Source organism: Apostichopus japonicus, chromosome 9 (assembly GCF_037975245.1).
Source record: "Apostichopus japonicus isolate 1M-3 chromosome 9, ASM3797524v1, whole genome shotgun sequence".
NCBI classification, from domain to species: Eukaryota; Metazoa; Echinodermata; class Holothuroidea; order Aspidochirotida; family Stichopodidae; genus Apostichopus; species Apostichopus japonicus.
In genome coordinates, this window is record NC_092569.1 from 15380068 (window position 1) to 15399721 (window position 19654).

Sequence of the window (19654 nt, forward strand, 5' to 3'; positions counted from 1 at the left end):
CACCTGTTTGCTTCAAGTCTACTCATGTCTAGGAGTTGTCAGGACTCTCTGCTCAAGGTACAAACTGAGAATTTTTTTTACTATAGGCCTACCAATACCTTGAAAATTCAAGAGGGGCGTTTTGGATAGCGGTTGTACAAATGTTAATGAAGAAAAAATATGTTTCCAATTCGTTCATATATGGTACAACGATGGGCAGATTGTAGCACAAACAACCCAAAGTGTTGCTTTAACTGTATACGACTCAGCCCAAAGTATCACTACAACAAATTTCAGTGGCGTGGGAAGGTACTTTTGAGTGGGGGGGGGGGGCTGAAGACTGATGGACGGCCTGGGGGAGGGGTCTAAGGGGAGGGGGCGTCCCCCTCCCCTTTGAAATTTTTTGCATTTCCAGGTGGCCTCAGATGCAATTTGGTGCAATATAGCACACTTCAACACCCACTCAAGTTTGTAAACTTAATTTTGTATTTTCACCTGGCCTTAGATGCAATTTGGTGCTCCAAATGAGATTTTTTTTTCTCATTTGGAAATGAAAAAGGAGTTTTCTGACTTGCGAAGCGGGGGACGGAATGATTCTTCCGCCCCTCCACATTTTTCACTGAGGGGGGCTAGCGCCCCCCAATCCCCCCGGTTCCTACGCCCTTGACAAATTTACTAGCACGAAATGCTTATGAAAATAATTTCAACTATTTAATTACATTAAGTGAAAACGTAATGCCTTTCTCTAGGGATCATAATTTTTGTAAAAAGAGTTCCCAATTGGGTTGTCTTCAAAATGGAAACAACCAAAAACACACAAAAATAAAACCATAAAAGTACAGGATACATAAATCCATTTATTCTATATCTACATACAGCAAATGAACAGTTTAACCAAATCCCCAAATTAAGATAAAAAGGGAGAAAGCGTAGCCGGAAAATATGGAAAGAAATAATATTTTCCACGTTGTTTACGATTTTATTAAGATAATAATAGCTGCACGGGAGCGAAAAATAATAATGAGAAGAAGTCAATCAGTATTACAGTGTGTTAATTAGCCTATACTTAAAGAAGGGTACTGTTGTTTCGTCGTCATAGCATATTGAAATAAACTAGTAACCATAGAAACTAATATTCTCAGTTTTATTAACTGTTGACTTTTATTTCATAAACCGACGCTCAAATTAATACATAGACTATAGAATAAGCTATACAATGGGTCACAATGGTAAATCTTACAATGATATATTATAACAAAAACGGATGTCTAATTTTTTTCAGTACTTGCTTTCGTTGCAGATATTATCAGTAACAATTTTTTTATGTTTTCACATTTACTCATAAGGAGACATTTTCAAAGGTGCAGGCGACGAGTGAACCATGCTACGGCGTAGGCTTAACAGATAAGTTAAAAAAAAACAAAAAAAACGGAGATTGCTTCCATAACCTCTGGTTATTCTTACAAAGGAAGTATAGGCCTATGCCCAAGTGACGACGCTCAGCAATTTATGTATGTACTTTGTTAAAATGACGCTAGGAAACATATTTATTACTATTGACCCATTCAAAATAAGTGCTTTTGAAGTGTTGTTGAGTGAGGTCATTCGTGGATTTGATATCTCTGCCTACAGGGTGGGAACTGCAGTTTGGTTCTGCTCTTTCAACTTGTTGCGAAATATCTTCATGCGCCATACTTTCACTGCGGTGACGAAGAAATGGGAAGAGAGGGGGGGGGGGGGTACCATCATGTGGTTTACGTTTTTGGAGGAGTTCGCACAATTTCAGACCAGTTTGTCCAGCGACCTCCTCTGATCACGTGACCTTTGGCGTTGATGTTCTATAATGTTGTAGTATGACCCATCTGGTTTCCGTTATATGTCATTTTGGTATGCCCGAGCCGTGATGTTAAAGTAAAACAATTTCGCTTTTTAGTGATTATTATTATTTTTTTCTTGTTATAAAACATCAAATAAAGGCATAAAATATTGAGATTTTATGATAAAACGCTGAAATTTGGGGTTCACATATCGGAATTTTGAGATAAAAGAAAAACTAATTTCGATCTAGAACGCCAATTTTTTTTTTTTTGTAAACCGTCGCAAATTTATTATACAATATCAAAATTTCCAGATTAAAATGTTGAAATTTTATAGTTAAAACATGTTAATGTCGAGATAATTTGTCCAAATGTTTAAACAACACGTACAAGGAAACTTGTGATAAACGTTAAAATTTCGAAGAAACAAGTCAAAATTGAAAGAGAGAGAAAAGGAGGAACATTTGGAGCTAAAAGCAGGGGCGTCAATCATTGGGAGGGGGATAGATAGCATGTCTGAATGGTGATGGGGGGGGGCAGAATATCAATGTACCCCAAGGTTTAGTGACTGACTCGCGTAGGCGCTAGGCCCATATCAGGCTCAGAATGACTCGTGTATCGCATAACAGGAGCTCAAACATTGTGCTATGAAATTAGTAGTTGATAATAATTTAATCTCATCTGCTCAACCCCCCCCCCCACCCCCACCTGTGAGAAATATAATTTTCAACTTGGTTGAAATAAGAATAAATGATTTTAATTATAGCGTTATTAAAATGAGGAGCCGCGCCCATAAGCCGCTTATGCTAAATGCTAAAGTCGGCAGATACTGAAAGCCTGCAGCATTCGCTAATTTTCTTTCCAGTATAATATTTTCATATTTTATGTTATGTTGTGTTATCACGTACAAGCAATTTAACACTACATGTCAATATAATATTGTGCGTTCAGTTTGGTTAGCAATACCCAGATACCCAATAGTGTGTTTTAAATGTGCCATGATACCATATGTGTGCATGTTGTTGACATCTGTATGTAACAACTTTAAGAATGTTTCCGCTTTTTGCTTTAGGCTTCAATGTTATTAATCATGATAAAAGCCCTAAGTTACACCCGGATGTTAAATAGATAGGTGTAAGTCTGTCTTAATGTAAGTCTTTTCAATTGTCAAATGTGACTTTTGTTACTATATATATTGATGTCTGGCATATCAAATTCAGTGACCAAACAGAAGCAACTTTGCAGAAATCTGGATGTGTGTCAGCCTCTGGACCCCCCGCCGGGCTTCGCCTTTGGACCAAATTCAGTGTCCCGATAAAGGCCTTGCACTAAGGCGCTGAGCCACGCGCACACTCCTTCAATTTGATCCTTGTTCAGTCATTTATGCCGCCCCCCACTCTTTTCAATTGGTATTCACGCCCTGGCTAAAAGGTCCAAAATTTTCACATCAAACCGTCACGATGTTGGTATGAAACGTCAAAAGTTTGCGATGAAATATCGAACACTTTAGATAAGATATCTCAAGATTGACAAAACGTCACTAAATATAGCCGTAAAAGCGTAGAATTTTGGAAATAAAACGTCAGCAATCATGTCAACATTTTTTTTTTCAGATGAGAAAAAACGTCAAAAAGTTTAGTAATTTTTATTTTTATACAAACAAGAAGATTTTCCCAACGACTGTTGATTATAGCCCGTGAAATGTAAGCTATACTGTGATTAAGTTGAATAGTATTAAGGAAACAAAATCATTTTGATAATCCGTCCTTCTTTTCTTCATAGAGTGATACATAACGGTATTGGTACGAATGTTATATATTACACTGGTCGAATCTTCATCTCCGTGTATTTGAGATTATGGTCAGGGCCAGATAGGTCGTTCCAACAGACAGAGGTTTTTCCACCGCAACATTCCTTAGAGGGGGGTGTAATGAGTTCAACGTTATAATCACTGTTGAGATTGGCCGTACAACAAATACCGTACCACCAGCCACCATGTCTTACACGTGCACAGTCTTTATTCTCGAAGCCATCATTATCTCGGTCGTGAGTACTAAATGCTTGGTTCATGTGATCGTGAAGAGCATCATTCCCTGTTAACACGCACAAAAGAAGGAGAAATATTAAATGAGTTTAAGAAAGAAATGAGAAAGATTGAGAGAGAGGGTTGGGGGTGGGTGAGGGAGAAACCTAGACCACAGTAAGGAAACTATTAACCAAACCGTGGCAAATGGTGAAAATCACAAAACTGCTATGGAAAGATTGTAAAGATAAAGGACACAAGGCTGGAGACTGGATCAGGCCTAACTATGACGTCATCCAGCCACACCTGCTTCAATGTTTTTCTTTATTTATACAATGTTAATTTTTTGTAATGGAGAAGGAACTTAACAAATGTTGAAATCTATACTATTGAAGATTTTAGCAGAACTTATGATGTCATTGGTTTCAGTGTCAAGGATGCAAATATTCCACCTCTAAAATTCGAGGTCCATCCATCCACCCACCCACCCACCCACCCACCCACCCACCCACCCACCCATCCATCCACCCACCCATCCATCCATCCATCCATCCATCCATCCATCCATCCATCCATCCATCCATCCATCCATCCATCCATCCATCCTCTGCTTTTGCAGAGACAGTTATTACTTTGAGATTCTCCGTGGAAAGTCATTGTTTGCATTTGATTCAGTCATACAGGAAATGATATAAAATCAATCAAGTCGAAGATGATAAAACTGGAATGAATATTAAGAAAAAACACAAAAGTGAGTACGCCTTTATCAGAACAAAGAAGGCGCCGATGTGAACACCAAACATAGAAGATTAATGAAGAGAAAGGTATTGTACGTTTTTATAGAGGAACCATTGAAAGTAAATATTAAAGAAAGTAAATTTTTCAATGGTTACAATTGAACAGCTTGGTTCGTAATTAATATGCTATATGTCGTAAGACATGATAATATTTGTCAAACAATATACTTCATATGCTTCATATGGCTAAAGATTGCCAAGTGTATGATATAAACCAACATTGAAAGTTTAATGTTGCAGTATCCATCCATCCACCCACCCACCCACCCACCCAACCCCATCCATTCATCCGTCCGTCCGTCCGTCCGTCCGTCCGTCCGTCCGTCCGTCCGTCCGTCCGTCCGTCCGTCCGTCCGTCCGTCCGTCCGTCCGTCCGTCCGTCCGTCCGTCCGTCCGTCCGTCCGTCCGTCCGTCCGTCCGTCCGTCCGTCCGTCCGTCCGCCCGCCCACCCACGTATCCATTCAGCCATCCATCCATCCACCCCCCCCACCCACCCATCCATCTATGTATCCATATAGTAACAAGCACATATTTAACTCACCATTGCTACTGGTTTTTGCTGTCCCGCTGAAAGCTCCCAGCTCAGACAGTCGGTACATGTCATTTTCATCGTTTATGCGGAACAGGTCATACTTAGCAAAGTATGAAGATCCTACTCTGTCCACCAGATCAATCCGCAGTTGATATTTACCTTGATTGGTGAGGTAATACAGCTTGTCATTACCCAACCAGAACTCATGATCCAGCTCACCAAAGCCTTCTTTATAGCTCGTCCAGTTACGATAAAAATCAACGGAACCATCAACACGACGTTGGAACACCTGAAATCAAAATAAATTAAGGACTTGCTAAGATTTACCATTTCAAAACTAAGAAGTCATGGGGATGTTTCTCATGTAGATTAATATGACAGAGATGAACCAGAATGAGTCAGTTTACCAAATACTTTTAGAACATAATCGAATATTAGACAATCCATATTAAACAGAAAAAAAGAAGACTGACAGTTTACGAGCTTATGCTATTTGACTTGAAGGAGCAACAACAGAAAAACAAAAATTAACAGAGAGTTCCTTTTTTTTTGTCACTATTCTGTTACACTGTATCTTTGTAATGCTAACTGGAATGAATCTAATTGCCAAAGTGATAATAAGAATATGAATAATAAATGGGAAGCAGTAAGTACATCCAGACTATACCACCAGAAATTGAAAAAAAAAAGGAAGTTTCCTTCACAAAGAAACGTTTCCTTCACAAAGGAAACTTTTCGGATATTTCCTCCAATTTGGTATAATCCATTTGCTCTGCCATAAGATAAAAGATCAATGTCATTGTTTTTATTTTGAAGATCTTTCTCTCAACGCTTTAATCTCTAAGAAAGCAAAACTTAACATGTCTTAAATTGAAAAATTACTAAGCTGTAATGTTTAACCCTTGGAATAACAACAAATGTGTAAAATAATTGTGCCATGCATGCAAACATATTAGTCAACATTTTAAGTGCAGCTTGTAATATTTTATGTTAGTGGTTTTATAATATTCATTATCATACGGTTTTATATGTTTTATAATTACATACGTTTTGAGTAATGCAACACCAGTATACTTCTTCTAAATTCAATCTTCTCTGGTTTGTGATATTTCTACTCCCTTGAAAGCAATATAGCACACTCGACATGTACCTTCTTGTTATTCAACGTTATTGCCTGCAGTTCATTTAAATACGTTTTAACACCTTCCCTTATTGCCATATACAATCTATGCTAAACAAAATCAATAAGTTAAGATAAAGCAATAGGGCAACAATTTTTTTATCCGTTTGAGTATTACAATACAGTTTAAGATATGAACTAAAATCCTTACGTTTTTATTTATAATATAACAGCGGTAGCATTACCTGGAAGTAATCAATGCCTCTGATTACATATGTATAGGTCCATAATGTCATCGTATACCTGACTATAGGAAATATCAACTAATTTCTCAAATGACAAATTTTATGAATGTTGATTATGTGACACGGCAAAGTGGATTGCGTGTACGGCGAGTCGGTTGAACATTCAACACAGCTTATTTTTGAATAAGAAATCACGTTTTTTCTTCTCCCTGTTGTGGGCAACATATTTCTTAAGTAATGTAACATTTCACTTCGGTGTAAGGTAGCGTGTACTCACTGAGGGAAAAGTAGAATTCTAAAATAAACGCTTGAAACGTTTGTCGTTTTTAACAATGTATCATTAAAGAGTACGGTAAGCCAGATCAGTGAGTTGGTTTAATTAATGGTGTAGATACCACTGATGTTATAACCAGCATTGTATTTGTATTTGTAATAAGTAATGCTTTAAGTTTAGAAATTCAAACGTAGCAATCACAGACAAACAAATAAAATTCAACGGAGGACTATCCGGATTTGTCACAAATCTTTCAGTCTGTATCTGTGTAATGCTAATTAAAATAAACTAATGACGTAAGTAATTACTTAATATTACTCATCCAATAAATAGTTTATGTCATCTGTGATTCATTATTTGTGAAATTATATACCAAAGGCCTACAGAAATCTAGATTCTATTATGACTTACCGTCCATCCACCTCCGGCAGCCATGTTACAATAAACTGGAAATGGTGATCCAGTCCAGTTAGTTGGTTTAATGGTGTAGATACCACTTTCGTTAATACCAGCCTCAGTATATACATCTTGGCAGTTAGTGAGCTGCAAACATGTTTTTCCATCACCATGGTAACCAGTCTTGCAGTAACATCGACGAACATTGTTTTGTTCCTCACACTGTGCATTGAGACTGCAGCTGTATACGTCATCCCAGGTGACATTGCCATTGATACAGTGAGCCATTCTTGTACAATCAGGGTTGACGTAAAATCCACCGGCCTGTGCAATAGCAACGTGGTTGTAAACACTGATAGTACATTATAACAATAATAGGAATAACCATAACGATAATAATGATCATGATAACTGTAGTGACGAAGATGACGATTAAAATGACGATGATGATGATAATTTTTTTGCTGTCGGCATAAAGAATGGATAGCAGTATATCAAAATTAACGTAGAGTCAAGGGGGGAAACTGGCAGAATAATGTCATTTGTACTTGAATTTAAACATAATAAAGTCATTTATTTTATATAAGTGACTTCTCGATATCTGGCTGCAGAAGTAAAGACTTGGGAAACTCACCGAAATGCTTGCATTCACACTTGTCATTTGACATGTGCAATTCTCAGGTGCCGCACAGACCATTTCATTGTCATCATTGTAGCATCGCAGCTGACCACGTAGGCAGACAGTCGGGGTTGATAAACGAGTTGTGTCGATTGACTGAGAGGAGCTTTCAACTGGCGGTGCGGTGGTGCTCTGCGTGGTTGTTTCAACCGAGGACACCGCAGTGTCAGGCAAAGAGGAGAGTGTGCTAATCGGCGGTGAGGTGGTGCTCTGCTTGGTTGTAGCATCTTAAAGGGAAATAACAATTAAAGGTTAATTTTTAAAAAGGTAAATGAAGAGGTTTGTACACTCTAAAAACAACCTGGTGAAAATGTCCTGGTTAACAACTTGCTAACATTATCCTGGTTATTTGCTACGTTAGTTAACATCATCCTCGTTACGCTCCATCCGTCCTGGCGTAAACTTGATCTTAACATAACCCTGGTGAACACAGATTATTTGCATATTGCAATCCTCGCCTCTGATTGGTTGGTAGTCGCGACTCAAGACGTTCGATATAGCAGCTTCCTACGACGACAAATTCTTGCTAGATCAAAGGGGTATGCGTAACCTTAAATCAGTGTTTAAATGTAAAGATGAAATACCGGGATCATGTCGATTTTGTCATTTCTGTAATACAGTCAGTACGCGCGATATTGAAGTATAACCTAACGTTACCCCTTACGTTGTTAGGCTAGGCCAAATTCATTCCCCGATGTAGTAAATACACTGTACTGGCTATGAGATAGTATATGCTTGTATTTGTTAGTAAGTACCTTCACTTCAGGACTAGGCATAAGTCTAGACCTAAGTAAGTATATTCCTACTGTGTGTCATAATCAAAGCAAGACCTTCCCTAACTAACGACCGCTTCTAGTGACTACTTCTACCAAATTCGAGTAATTGTGGTGTACGGTAGCTGAGGGCACACCTAATCAAAGCCACACATTTATAGTGAAATTATGCATAGACCTTTGTGCTCTTGGGTCAGAACACTTTAGTCTTAGACCCTGTAGGCCTAGCTTGCCTTCGCTTTTAAAAGACTAGGTCTAGGCTATACTACTAGTGGTCTACATGTTCTGGAAATGGCTATTAGTGATTGCCGACAGTGAAAGAAGAGATTGCTTAAAATTGCAAGTGATGCATTTATTGTAGTGGCCTAGATTAACCTCTGAGTGTAAAACTTACCCAGGCTAGGCTATAACCAGTTAAGCTATATTAGTAAACTTAGGTTATCTGCATTGAAATTTAATTTAAAAATGATAATTTTGTACTATTCATTTATAAAAACCAAGAAACTTGTGTATGGTTATTCTCAATCTAGACTACACTTCAATGTAAATTAGGGATTGGGGGGGGGGTACTTGTTTGTCAAACTTAAAAAAATTTTGCCTGAAATTAATTAGGCTAAGCCTACCCATGCAACGATATATGTATAGCCTAGGCCTAGTCACAAATAAGTTTTATCCACATGAGACATGTAAACATGAAACACCAGATAACTAGGTCACGGCTTTGCACTCCTAATGTTATAAGCCTCACACTATAAAACAAAAATGAGTTTTATGACATCTCATGTTGTTCTTATTCTACAATTATACTTCCCAGAGGTAGGTTTTGAAGCACTGTCAGTGAGGCAGATTATATTTCCATATTAGGCACAGCAGATCATAAATTTGGTGTAAATCTCAATAAAGTGAACTGCCCATAGCAGGGACTCCTTATAGCATTGATTTTCTGAACATTAAAAAGGGACACATTTACAGTAAGGCATATTATGTTTCCATATACAGGGGCGGATGCAGGATTTGTGACAGGGGGGGGGGGGTCTGACTGGTCCAGCCGCGCCTGAACGTAAGACTATCTAAGCGGAGCGCCACCATCGGTTGACGTGGAGCGTACAAGAAAATTTTTGGCTTTACAAACCCCCCAGATGGCCGGCAACGGCACTTCCCGAGTATTCTAAGCTGCATGTACCTAGCCTGAAAATATGGATCTCATGTCTGCAATTTCTCAATTGATGAGAAAAAACAATCTATGAAATATGGTAATACATATCAGATGAGTTGAGATGATACAAAAACAGCCAATACTCATAGCTATTACAGTAACTACTGTTCATGTTCCACAACCGTGCATCAGTAACTACTGCGCTGTGTTCGTAACACGGTAACATGTGTTCCAGGTGGCACAGTTATTACTGCAAGTGTTTTCTTACTGCAAATTTAAAAAATTTAAAAATTAAAAATTAAATTTTTAAAGTTTAAAATTTAAAATTAAAAATATTTAAAAATTTAAAAAAATTATGATTTTTTTTAAAAAACTCGGACTCGTAGTTCAACGTGTAACAGCTTTTCAGTAATTACTGTGCCAACTGTAACACATGTTACCGTGTTGCGAACACAGCGCAGTAGTTACTGATGCACGGTTGTGGAACATGAACAGTAGTTACTGTACTAGCTATGAGTATCGGGTGTACAAAAATCATAATGCCTTTAGCCCCCAATCCCCCTTCCGTTCCGTCACCACTGTTTGATGCAGGGCCGGATCCATGATTCTGGAAGGGTGAGGGGTTTGGCCTCCAGTGATCCTACGGTCTAAGGGGAGTGGGTTTTCAAAGCAAATGCAAAGCACCTACAAAAACTCACTCGAAATGTATCTGCATCAGTACGAGTTTGCTAGTTTTATTGATGATCTATTCATGGTAGATTGGAGAAAACAAACGCCGTGGATGTTTAATTTAATTATTTTTTTCTCTCTCTCTTTTTTCTCTTTTTTTTGGGGGCCAAGAGCAGGGGGGTCCGGACCCCCTGGACCCCCCTCTGGATCCGCGCCTGATATATATCACAGCAGATCATGAACTTGGTGTAAATCTCAATAAACCGAACTGCCCATAGCAGGATTCCTTATGGCATTGATTTCCGAACATTCAAAAAGGGACACATATACAGTTTTCATGGGAGAGAATGTTTGTATAGATACAAACTGATAAGTATTTAAACATGGTACAACACTCAAATTAAAACCGTTAATGTAATTGATTTTGTTTTACTTTGAAACTAATTTCTAACAAAGGTGACCGGCTTCTGTTAGGTGCAGAAGAGGAGCTAACAGCCATGACAGAGTACAAGAAACACACAACATTGAGCCTTCCATTTAATTACCGTACTTGCAACTACATGAAAAATCTGTAGGCTGCAGTTTACTTAGCCCTATGATGGTATATTGCAGTTGAGCAACTACAACTCATACCATCAAGTCAAAAGTCCAGCACAAAATTGAGTTGCAAGGTGATTGATACCATGTATAAGTTATGCATGTAGAGGTCAATTAAGGTCACTGCGATCATTGCAATATACCATTATCTCATACTTCCATACACTTCCTCCTATTAAAGTGTTAAAAGATATCGATTTATCTTTGCACAAGATTGATCTCTTACTCTCCGCAAATTGTGGAAGCATAACTTGAAGCCACTGCGAAGTCATCAATTTTATATTAGATGAATATCTTGTGATAGACAAATTCAGTTAAATTAAAGTGCATCTATCTTAGAAATTTCCAAACAGAAACGCCAAATCAGGACTGTACAAAATATAAGTGTACACCATTCTAAGCATATCCTACATTCTGTATTGCAGATGGCAAGTCTCTGACTTCTAGTTTTATTTCTCCATGGTATAAACAAAGAGTGTGACCATGGCCTTCAGTAAAGTGTCAGTCCTTTTTAAAATTGTTGTCATAGAGCAGTGAGATACCTTGGCTATTTTGGAAAAGTAGGGAGGGGGCGGGGGGGGGGGGTTGGGAGAAGATGTAAACTTTCAGTGAATGTTATTTTACTGTATCAACTTTAAACAATTTCGCAAATCTTTTGCTGCAGATGAACTTGGCTTTTTCTCTTGTCACTCTGTTGTTTTGGGGAATTTCAACATCGAAGGGTGCAAGGGTGCATCCCTGCAATTATTCATATACATGTAAAACAAGTAATTTTTATTTTTTAGATTTATGTCTAATCTACATGGAATTGTGCTAGCTGATAGCCCACTGATTATTAGTAAAGTGGAACCAGTTTAGATCTGTAAGGAAATTAAGGAAATTGAACAATTTATTTACTGAGGTATCAGCCAGAAGCAACAGGACTTTGCAAAGCATGGTAACAAATTTGTCTAAAGCGAAGAGAAAATTGCTTGGTAGAGAGCTTTCAGTGCTCCTACCTTCATCTACCATAAAATGACAACAGAAACAATGTTGAACCAGTATCACACCCTTTGGTTTGACTATAGGCTAAGTGCTGTTAATAACACTATTGACTCATTTTGCTCCAAGCGACGTGTAATGCACATTTACACATTTGACCTTCTCCTATTATGCAATTGGTATGTCAAGTTCACGAACACAGGCTGTGTGTACTTAAACCTCCATTTTCTTGTTAATTTGTCGAAAAAGATCCGAGGAAACGACCGTGAAGAATCTTTAATCTTTAAATGGCTGCCAACACAGTCTGTTACTGCACTTGCTATAAAAGACAGGCTAATGCAATTTATTCCTTTTCTACAAGTGAAACTGATCAAAAATAATGTTTTCAAAAAGTTTGGCACAAACTAGTAGACTGAAGAAAGCGATTAATCTTCTTTTTCATTCTAGTTCGTCAACACACCATTTAATACTTTAATTGTTTCATTCCTTTCCTAGATTGGTACAAACTGGAAGAGGTGAAAAATGAGAAATTGAGAGAGGCTACCAAGTAACACAGCTTTGCAGTAGTAGAAGGATGTCTTTGGCTAGGATGATGCACATCAAGAAATGTGATTGTAGCTGTTTTTATGAGAAACAATTTGATGTTTTGCATTTCAATTCATCTCTCTGTCCACAATTGATAATACCTGTTGGTACAACTTCAATTAAACTTGCATAGAGATTGCCTGTGATGAAGAGACATGTGGAAGTGCTCCGGAATTTTATGTCATAGGTCATTTAGGGGTCAGTTTAGTTAATTGTTTTGAAACGCTTCTTCCTGAGTCCACGGACAGACATGTGGATGAATGCAAAACGTGATCATAATTATGGTCATTCAGAATTTCAGAAATTTCATGTTCAAGGACACTTTGGTCTATTCTTTAACTACTTAACTGTTAGCTCAAAATCTTTTCAAATTAATCTTTCTTGTTATGATAATAAGCTTTAACTTAACCACTTTCTATTGGAGTTAAAATAATTTGAACAAGTATGAGGTCCAAGGATGAGCTTATGACTAAAATATTAATGATACTGTTGGAAGCCTAATTATTGTCTTTTAGATGTTCGGTTTGCCTGCATGCAAAGTGGTAAAATATAATTGTAATTCAATTAAAAATATATTACCAATAAGTAAATAATTAAATTAAAAAACTAAATTTGGAATTAGGTCATCCTTATCAACAACATTGTGAAAATAAATCTTCTAAGACCTTCCTATCTAGTTTAATGGCAGTCAGTATAGGCCCCAAATTATAGCACGCTATAATGGCAAGAAGTTTTCAAAAAGTACCCTTTCTTGAGGTCTTTACTCTCCAATTGTTCTCAGACATTTTTAAGGAACACACAAGATGACTGAATGGGAAAATTTCCTCAAAGGTTGTGATAAAAATAGTTTAAGAATTCTCACCAAAGGTGACCACATTTGAATATCTAGCATATTTGCGGCTAATACAGCATACCTTTAAAGAAAAGAAGCTACTGACACAGGGCTGAATTTTGTCGTAACAAAGGTTATTGGGAGAGAGGCTTTGATCAAGTTTTTCAAGAGAGGATTTCTTGTTCTGTACTGAAAACTGTTCAAGTGATTTTCAAGTTGTATCCTTGTGCAAAAGTGCTGATCAAGGTCTTAGTATCCCTGTTACATTTCACAGTTGATGTCGAGCAATCAGAGCTTCAGCATGTGACGATGGTTATGCTGTATTCAGTATTACATTTCTTATATTAGTTCATTGTATAAGTATTTTAGGAATGAATTAAACTAAATTGCGAAAGTTCACTTAGTACTCAAAATTCAAAAGTAATGGAGATGCCAATAAAGTTAGCTATCAGTAGCATTGATGATGTTGTTTTATAATTTATGTTTTGCTTTTTCTCAATTTGAATGCACTGCAACTTAAATGGAGAATAAGGTGGCATACCCAATAGTATTATCAAGGAACGGGGTGATTTAACCAGGAATGAGGTGGAAAATCAGTTTTGATATTAACCAGGATAATGGTGACATCAACCAGGAAATGTTGGTTAATTTAACCAGGAAAGAGGTGAAATATTTCATGACATTAACCAGGATATTATTAGCATCAACCAGGAAATGTTGGTTAATTTGACCAGGAAAGAGGTAGAACATTTTATGATATTAACCAGAATAGTATTAGCACCAACCAGGAAATGTTGGTCAATTTGACCAGGAAAGAGGTGAACTTTTTTTTATGATATTAACCAGGATATTATTAGCATCAACCAGGAAATTAATTTTTGTGGGACCGTTCTACTAAATAAACAGGAAGGCGGGGCTGGGGGTGGGGCAACTTATGAGCGTAAGAGTCCCGTCCGCCCAAAACTGAACAAAAACATACGTTCATTCTGAGTGATATTAGAAGGCGCTTAAACACGTGACAAAATATAAAATTCCTGGCATATTATAAAATATCCACATAAAGATGGTCACATTATGCTTATTGAATTCTAGTTTGACGTTTCAATGACTCTGTAAATAACGATATCCCATTATGATTACCTGAAATGAACAGAGATTGTCCTAAATAGGATGTTAATTTGGTAACTCGTCAATTAAAAAGGATAAAAGAGTAACTACTTGTGGATCGGACAACATCCCTTGGTGCATATTTACATGTTTCTCTTCTGAATGAGTCCCAATATACATATCAAATTTCCAGGAAAGCTTGCAAAATACTGAAATCCCTAGCCTGTGGAAAACGGCATTAACATTCCCTTTTCCAAATTTCAAGTGAAGAATCTCAAACATGTACATGATTTTAGACCAACTGATTTAGCGAGTATTGTATTTAACATTATGCAAAAGCTTCTGCTGCCACAGTTGATGGTTAGGTTTTAATCAGTATGGGGATAAACGTCAATTTGCTTACAGAAAAGATGTACCATGTGATTTTACGTATCACATAAAATATTATCATACATATAAATATAAATATTATCATACGTATTACATAAAATATGAAGTGCGCTTGTCGTCTAGATCACAAAGTGTTAAAATAAATGCATCAGAGATTGAGAAAACATCGAAAACTGACTACTTATGGATACGCATTAGCGAAAACCTGACTTTAAATTGTCATATATGGAATATATTGAGTAGAGTACATTATTTGGTCTCTAGTTTTAGCATAAATCGTGTCATGTTTTAACAGAGGTATCTATGCTGTACCTGTTTGGTACAACTTCACGTCATCGAGAGATAAAGAATCGAATGATAATCTTAAGAAACGTTTTTCAAGGTGTGGGTGCGCCTATTTCACAGGTGCTAACAGTAAACAAAAACTACTTTTTGTGTGTGTGTGCAATCTCCACTTAGATATATATATATATGTGTGTATATATATATATATATATATATGTGTGTGTGTGTATATATATATATATTTATATATATATATATATATATATATATATATATATATATCGTATTGGTATGTATGTTACGCTTATTATCCTTGGTTTTCCAATGTATGTAGCCTACATCTCTAATATATCTTTTCAACCGAAAATTCAAGCTGTTGGTTCTATGAATGTTCCCCAAAGGAAAAATAAGAGAAAACAGATGATCGCATCCATTTCAGCAAAATTCCATAAACTTTTATAAAGTTTTCTTGTTAGTACTTTAACCTTAACTATAGCGAGAAAATGAACGGAAAATATGTATATTATGTTGTAATCACTTAGGACAAGATCTAGTTAAACTATAGAAAATGAAAGTCTTACCATTTGTTGGACCTTTGTAACAACTTCCTCCTACACCAGGAAACTTCTCCGCAAATTCACACAATCCTAAAAGCGAAATGACAAAACAAAAGGCACATGGGACTTTACTAATGATTACAAGTTTGTGACGGGAGTATGTCCGCGTTTCGGGAGGATTGGAGTGGGAGCGGAAGGGTGGATTACCATTTCAAGAGGATCAGATTTGCTTTCAGCATAATTTGTTATTTTCAGAATGTTGAATTCAAATTGTAGAAAGTGTAGTTACATCTGTTTCTAACTCATTTCTTGAATTTAAAGATGTTCCAGATCTGTTACGTGGTTTATTTTTATTGTGCACATAACCAATGCAGTCAAATATCTAAGCTTCTTTGATTTCTTCCTTCTTTAATAAACATACAGTGCGTTTTATATTCGTTATTATTTATTAAAATAAAATAAAACTGTTAGCAAACTGCTTATCCACTAGAGAGCCTGTGTTAAAAAAAAACATTATTAATAACCAATGCAGTCAAATATCTGAGCTGCTTTGATTTATTCCTTCTTTAATAAACATAAAGTACGTTTTTTATTCGTTATTATTTATTAAAATAAAATAAAACTGTTAGCAAACTGCTTATCCACTAGAGAGCCTGTGTAAAAAAAATATATATATATTTATTACATAAATTGATATATAGGTTTCCGTCTACAAACTTACTCTTGTCATACCTTAATATACTTGTGCCAAATTTCCGATTACAATCAATTCTGATTAAAAAACAGAGTATAGCAATCACCCAATTACACCATATACACAACGTCACATCACTGCTGACAGAACAAACTGTATTATTTGAAAATAGAAGTGGATTATGCTACAAGTAATTCGGGGTCTTGCTGGTTCTTTTTCTATTTATCGTAAATGAATTAGGTTTCAAGCTACTGACTGTATGCATGTTTACTTTATTTCAGCTGTCAAAATGCATGATAAGGAACGGACAAAATATATAAATAAAGAATACTCACTGCCTGCTGCTAAAGATGAACCAAAACATGCCATGAAAATAAGAAGGTGTTGGAAACATATGCTATTTTCTTTAACAGCCATGTTTTTCAGTTGTTCTCAGATTTGAGCAGAGTCTGATTCAAAATGTTCGGTACATGTTCTGATGTACAATGTCATGTTTTTTAAATTGCTATGTGTTGTCGAGCTACTAAGAGATTCATGCATATTCATCAATTCACTAAAGGTTGAGTCTCTTTTTTTAATCTCTGCGCAGTCGGAAAGTTTAACGAATCGTGCGAGGCTAATATGTTAATCAGCTAATAAGATGGGAGGAGACAATAAGATGGCTGGCTGGCTAGATATTTTAATATGAAACATAGATTGTTTGCCAATAAGGTTACTTAAATATGTAATGAAATACGACTTTACTCAAAGTAGGGGTAGTAATTCAAAAACTACCTTCTCAAACTGCCAATAAATAAAACAGCGCTGCATTGACAGGAACGATTAAGACCATATCTATAGTGGGATTTATATTTTGCTCAAATTACAAAAAACGCAGGAAGGAGGAGCGATTAAAGATATAGATTGTAAAATTTGAGAAAAGAGCCATGTCTGCTATCCCAAGGTATATTAGTTTGCATCACATAACTTAATGAAATTTGATATCCCCGACTGCTTTCCCCGGAAAAGGCTATTACCTGATTGGCTGGCTGGTTTCTCGATAACTCTGGCATATCCTATTTAGGAAAATGTTTTTCATGAACAACCATATATTGACCTTTCTTGGGATCTATCTAATTAATAAATTTTTGAACAATTGAAGGTCCTTATATGCGATCTGGTGCAATGTTTTGCCAGTTTCATCATTATCATATGATATCAAATTATCAGCAGATTTTGTTTCCTGTTTGAATTCTTTGTTCTTTTCAATATTATATCAGAAGGACAAAAAAAAATGCTCTTTTACAATTTTTCTAGTAGGATGATTCTCGTTTATTGTCCAATGTCTGGATTTTAAGAAATTTGACGAACTTCACTGATGGACAATATAAACTTTCATATTTTGTAGCAGAATTTCACATCATAATGATCAGATTATACGGTTTCTAATTTAAGAGAGAAGTAAAAATGCATCAATTCATTACGCATAATTATACGTCCTGCATTGCCTAACATAGACCTAGTGCCATTCATGTAGATTTATTGGGCATATATTAAAAGGGAGTGGCACTCATAGAATGTTGCAAATTCAAATACATCTGGTAATGATTAAAACAATGCAGAGTCAGGGTGTATGCTTTAGGCTTAGTACGTTAGCTTGTGTGTGACACCTGAGCCCAAATGAATGATTCTCGTTCAAATATAACGCCCAGTGGATGTAACACACTACCTTTAAATTAGAGTATAACAAGTATTAAATTGATGATCAAAATATTGTCTTTTTGAACTTTGATCAGAGCTACAGGCTATGCTATCTTTAAAATTTCCTGACTAAGGAAGACTAATGCAGGAATGTTAACATCTGGAAAATTTGAGGCAACCCAAGTTTACAAAGTACTTAGTACCAACCACAATAGAGTAGATTTAAGAGAAGTTGATAATTTGCTAAGAGAAAAAAAAAACTGTAAAAATTATTTATAGGAAGCGCGTATCACTTACGATTGCTTGATAAGCTTCATAACATGCTGTTCGTGCAACAACTAATGACGAATCATAGAAAGGATGAGAACGCACGTTGTCGTCGTCGTTGTGCACACGGTTCGTGGCTCTCCATCGAGTGCGGTTAGGTAGGCCATATGTATTTTATTACGCAGTGGCCAACTGTAGGCTTGTAATAGGCTAAGTTTAGCTAATTGCATCTGCCAAACTAAGTAGCTGAATCAGTAGGCCTGAGTGTTACTACGATTATAATCGAGTCAACGGAGCTGACGAGTATCCAGGATCAAAAGAGTGTCACCTACAAGAGCGGGGTACAATTTAGCGCGTTCGAATGGAGGCTATCCAACCAATAAAAAGACACAGTACAAGTAATTCACAAAGACATCCAAGTAATCTTAATAATACAAATTTAATTCATCAAAGTCTCTTCTTTCTTAAATAAATAAATGAATATAATTCTAAGTCAACAATACCATGGATTCTAATATTCTCCTGCTACAAGCATGGAGTTGAGATACTTCACAAAGTTGAAACCATTTACAAGAGTTTAAAAAATTTTAGGTGCTCAGACAAAATTTGGTTGTTTTCCAAAACGTATGATTTACTCAATACCCAAGTAGTTTGTTTGCCCCAGAAAAACTAAGTAATTACTCATACCTCGATAGTGTTGATTTTACAATATGATATTACCAGTAGTTGAGAACAAGTTTACTTGTGAACACAATATTTAAAGTTCAAAATTTGACGACGTTCCAGTGTCCAATGCTTCTCAGTAAGTGACAGTTCTCGTAACTATAGATGTTACAATCATAAAGTTCTACCGCTCTTCAGTAGTATAAGATGTTAGCCCAGTCCGGGTGGATTGTAAGTCACTCGTTATTCTCGTTGAATCCCAAACCGATATAAAATTGGCACTGTATTAAATAAGCAAGAACCCAAAACTTTTATAATATTTTGAATTCCAATTCACAATGCAATATATATATATATATGCTTTCATTTGAACCAATTTTGAGATGATTTTCATATTTCCAAAATAATAACTTCAAGCCGCCAGTAGATGGAATAATTTACTAAAAATTATACATCATTTTAGTTATTCCAAAAGTTGACCTAAATAATTTTATAATTACATTAAACTCATTTCTAACGTAAAAATAACTACTTTTATACGCTTGTAGAATAATGT

The 19654-nt window shown here is 36.2% G+C and overlaps 1 protein-coding gene across 5 annotated transcripts in view; it reads right to left on the reverse strand.

The window, feature by feature from the left end:
* The window catches only part of LOC139973966 (microfibril-associated glycoprotein 4-like), a 117869-nt gene extending 100881 nt beyond the window's left edge, over window positions 1–16988 (reverse strand). For 3 of the 5 annotated variants that reach the window (XM_071980863.1, XM_071980862.1, XM_071980864.1), the window contains exons 1-2: window positions 16824–16988; window positions 15819–15884 (exon numbers count right to left, since the gene is read on the reverse strand). In XM_071980863.1, coding sequence (XP_071836964.1) covers window positions 15819–15884; window positions 16824–16905 — 148 coding nt within the window. In that variant the 5' untranslated portion in view covers window positions 16906–16988. Of the gene's footprint in view, window positions 1–824; window positions 3890–5157; window positions 5438–7198; window positions 7508–7817; window positions 8090–15818; window positions 15885–16823 lie in introns of those variants that run through there. The other 2 variants (XM_071980868.1, XM_071980869.1) reach the window with 2 other exon arrangements.
* Between the last annotated feature and the right edge of the window lie 2666 nt (window positions 16989–19654).